General features: G+C 54.1%; 1 protein-coding gene across 1 annotated transcript; it reads left to right on the plus strand.

The window, feature by feature from the left end:
* The first annotated feature begins 1,521 nt into the window (after window positions 1-1,521).
* Window positions 1,522-3,261, plus strand: LOC119269424 (expansin-A2). The gene is made up of 3 exons (XM_037551252.1): window positions 1,522-1,774; window positions 1,917-2,229; window positions 2,478-3,261. The coding sequence occupies exons 1-3, from the start codon at window positions 1,636-1,638 to the stop codon at window positions 2,779-2,781; spliced, it is 756 nt and encodes a 251-aa protein (XP_037407149.1). The 5' UTR covers window positions 1,522-1,635; the 3' UTR covers window positions 2,782-3,261.
* Window positions 3,262-3,773: the final 512 nt, after the last annotated feature.

Raw genomic sequence — 3,773 nt, forward strand, 5'->3', positions numbered from 1 at the left:
AAGGTACAGTACAGAAGTGCATTACACAAAACGTGCAGAGCATGCATGAGCGGCAGGTCAACCGGTGCGCCAAAGTCTCTTTCCCATCTGGGTAGCCACTAACCAACGTTTCCTGTGCATCGACCCTTGCATCACACGAAGGTTACCTGCTTAATTTATAGCAGCATTGACATATAACAGTCGGAGTAGATCGAGTAGAGGTTTGGAGCAAGGGCTGGTGCGTTGATTGCAGCCACCGATCCGTTTGACACTTGGCGCGCAGGACGGAGGAAGCGCCGACGAGATCTTGTATGCACATGCATGACACACCTGCATGCGCATGCAGCCGCAGCATCTGCAGTTTGGTCTGAAGATACCGATTTCTGTACTCCTTTGTCCGCGTACGTACGTGGCCATGTTCATGCATGTGGAAGTCGAGAACCCTGTAAATTATCAACCAACCACGCCATATAAAACTCCGAGCTTATCATTTGGTGTTGGACCGGTAGTGCTGGGCATGCATGTTGCAAGTGCTAGGGTAGTGGCATTTTAACCTCGTTAGATTAATCTGTCTCAGGACCAGAACTCCCATGATTCGCGTGTCTAATCCGATGTTTCTTCCGTGGTTGGTTTCCACACCCGACAGCCAGATCTCAGGTTCATATAACTTTAGCAGAGCGACAGGCTCCGGGTGGCCGGAGGTTACAACCGACGAAAAGTTAACTAACTGAAGAACGCAAGTTTCGAATCTCCTCGCCACCGTTGGAAAGGGGAAAGGCGTACGTCCAGAGGAGGAACATGCTTCACACTCCGGGACGATTGGTTGTCATGCGCCCTCTTTCCGCTCCCCATATTAATCTACGTGCAACTTGATCGATCGAGCATCACTAAGCAAGTGGGTTTGCTTTAGGCTTTCGAATTCCGTCGGCCGTCGCATCAAACTGTTGCGCGCGACTTCGACATCCTGTCCCTGCCAGACGTCGTAGTAAAAGTTTGGCATGGCATGCATGTTACTCCTATAACTGAATTACCAGACGGCGACGGGAACATGCATAGTTCATTAGCAGCAGCATCTTGATCCTGATTGGATCGTGATATATGCCGATCAGGTTCACACGATCACATGGTTAATCTTTGTATTTTATGGTTATGCATCAATCAAGAGGATCCATATTGTTTTTCTTCTTCCCAGTGGCGAAATCCATGGCCTGTAGCTCGTGGGAGCCATGTGGCCATGTGGGCATGCGAGCTTAATCTGGCCATGAACTGTACGCACACGACCGGTTGCTGTCTCGTTGTGTGCGGCGTCCGCGGTGACGAGCACCCGCATGTGCGCGCGATTCGTATGTGCTAACCGCCGTCGTGGCCGCTCGTGGTCGGCGGTGGTTCGGGGCCGGGCCGGGGATGGATACGCTTCCCTACGCAGTCCCCACTTCCATCTCCGACTTTTGTCCCCTCTTCTCTCTCTGCCGTTCCGCAAAGCGATTAACGATTCCAACGGCCAGGAGCACTCGCCGGCTCGCCTATAAATACCTAGCCGGTAGCAGCTCTCTCTTCACAGCCAAGCAACCATCCATCGGTTCCTCAGCAAGTTCGGTCGGTCGCTTTACCGAGCTAGAAAGGCACCAGCTGCTAGCTAGCTTCGAGCTCTTTGCAATGGCCTCCGCCAGTGCTCTGCTCCTGCTCTTCTCGGCCGCCTTCTGCCTCCTCGCCCGGCGGGCCGCCGGCGACTACGGGTCGTGGCAGAGCGCCCACGCCACCTTCTATGGCGGCGGCGACGCGTCCGGCACAATGGGTGAGCTCATCTTCATCAGGAGTATTATTACACTGTTGAAGCGAAAAAAGAAGCACCTACCTATACCTACCTGTATTGTATGTGAGTGGTTCCCGACATGAGTGAATGTAGAACAGTGTCTAACTGAAGTGTCCACCTGCAGGCGGCGCGTGCGGGTACGGGAACCTGTACAGCACGGGGTACGGCACGAACACGGCGGCGCTGAGCACGGCGCTGTTCAACGACGGCGCGGCGTGCGGGTCGTGCTACGAGCTCAAGTGCCAGGACGTGAGCAGCTCCTGCCTGCCGGGCAGCATCACCATCACCGCCACCAACCTCTGCCCGCCCAACTACGCGCTGCCCAACGACGACGGCGGCTGGTGCAACCCGCCGCGCGCCCACTTCGACATGGCCGAGCCGGCCTACCTCCAGATCGGCATCTACCGCGCCGGCATCGTCGCCGTCGCCTACCGGAGGTGAGCCAGCCAGTTACAAACCTTTCGCGTGTACAAACTTCCTTAATCCGGTCCCGTGTCGGTGTCGATGGACCATGTTAGGTGGGCCAGAGTGCAGATTTGGTGCAGTTCGGTCTGACAGCGACTCTCGGTGCTGTTTCGAAATAGTTTAGGCGTCACGCTCACTTGACCACCATGATGTGTTCCAACTTCCAAGTTGCATGATCCAATCACTACTGAAGATTTGTGTTTCACCGATTGTGCTGCAGGGTGCCGTGCGTGAAGAAGGGTGGGATCAGGTTCACCATCAACGGCCACTCCTACTTCAACCTGGTGCTGGTGACGAACGTGGCCGGCGCCGGCGACGTGCAGTCGGTGGCCATCAAGGGGTCCAGCACCGGGTGGCAGGCCATGGCCCGCAACTGGGGCCAGAACTGGCAGAGCAACGCGGACCTCGACGGCCAGAGCCTCTCCTTCCGGGTCACCCTCAGCGACGGCCGCACCGTCACCAGCAACAACGTCGCCCCCGCCGGCTGGTCCTTCGGCCAGACCTTCGAAGGAAGCCAGTTCTAGCGAGCTGGACGACTTCTCCTCTCGTCGATGGACGGATTGCTTGCATTGGTTTGGAGCTTGAGCAAGAGAGGAAGGAAACCTCTTCGTTATAGTAAAGAAGAGGCCTTGGGCTATTCTGAGGCTGCTGCTGACCAGCACCCGCTTAGGCCTCCCCTTCTCTTCATACTAGTAGCACAGTAGTAGACATAAATAAGTTATTACTTATTGTGGAGTTGAGCATTTTGATCATTGTTAGTGTGGCCTTGCGTTGTGAAAACATCGCAAGGTGATCTTATTCAAGGGTACTTTAGAAGTACATGCATGGAGTGTTTTGTATTCATGTGTGAGAGTGTTTTGTAACTTCTGTTGTTGCGTTGTAAACCCCCGAATCCTGCCATATGGTTGGGAGATGTTTGTGGTTGTGGGGTACACTTGTTATTTTGGGGACCATGAACAATGCTACTTTATGGTTTACCCGTTTTATAAGTACTACTACTATGATATGCCGTCAACTGATAATCAGCTGACCTTTGTCCCATGTTGCCTGGAAAAAAAAACTCATGTAACACTTGGATTGATTGGGTATTTGCCCCTCGAAAAATGCCACTGTTTTTTATCATTCGAAAAAGCCACTCCAAGCTCGCCTGCGTGATTGCTCTCCCGAGAACCCGTTTCCCTCAGGCAACGCCTTCAAGGAGGGTACGACACACACGATGCAGCCACCACTGTACTCTAGTCGTATTTTGGATTTTCACCCGAGATAGGTTTTCCGTTTCCGGAGACTAGTAAAATAGGCGGATTCTGGAACCGGGTGGATAGAGGGGACCTCAACGGCAACTCCAAGGAGGAAAATGACACCCCTCGGCTTTGTCGTCGTCAGGCCGGACGGACCGACTAGGGTTTCCCCTGTCCCTTGCCAGCTCCACCCGCACCCCGGTTCATCAGAGCCGTCAACCGAGGGTCGAAAGCAACCGAGAGCAGCGAGAGAGAGACTGGAGATGAAAGAGCCATGT

This window comes from Triticum dicoccoides, chromosome 3A (genome assembly GCF_002162155.2).
Source record: "Triticum dicoccoides isolate Atlit2015 ecotype Zavitan chromosome 3A, WEW_v2.0, whole genome shotgun sequence".
Classification (NCBI taxonomy): domain Eukaryota; kingdom Viridiplantae; phylum Streptophyta; class Magnoliopsida; order Poales; family Poaceae; genus Triticum; species Triticum dicoccoides.

Coding starts and splice junctions, on each gene's coding strand:
- LOC119269424 (XM_037551252.1), top strand. CDS start 1,636: ATGGCCTCCGCCAGTGCTCTGCTCCTGCTCTTCTCGGCCGCCTTCTGC. Junction 1,775..1,916: donor CGACGCGTCCGGCACAATGG/GTGAGCTCATCT, acceptor GTCCACCTGCAG/GCGGCGCGTGCGGGTACGGG. Junction 2,230..2,477: donor GTCGCCGTCGCCTACCGGAG/GTGAGCCAGCCA, acceptor ATTGTGCTGCAG/GGTGCCGTGCGTGAAGAAGG.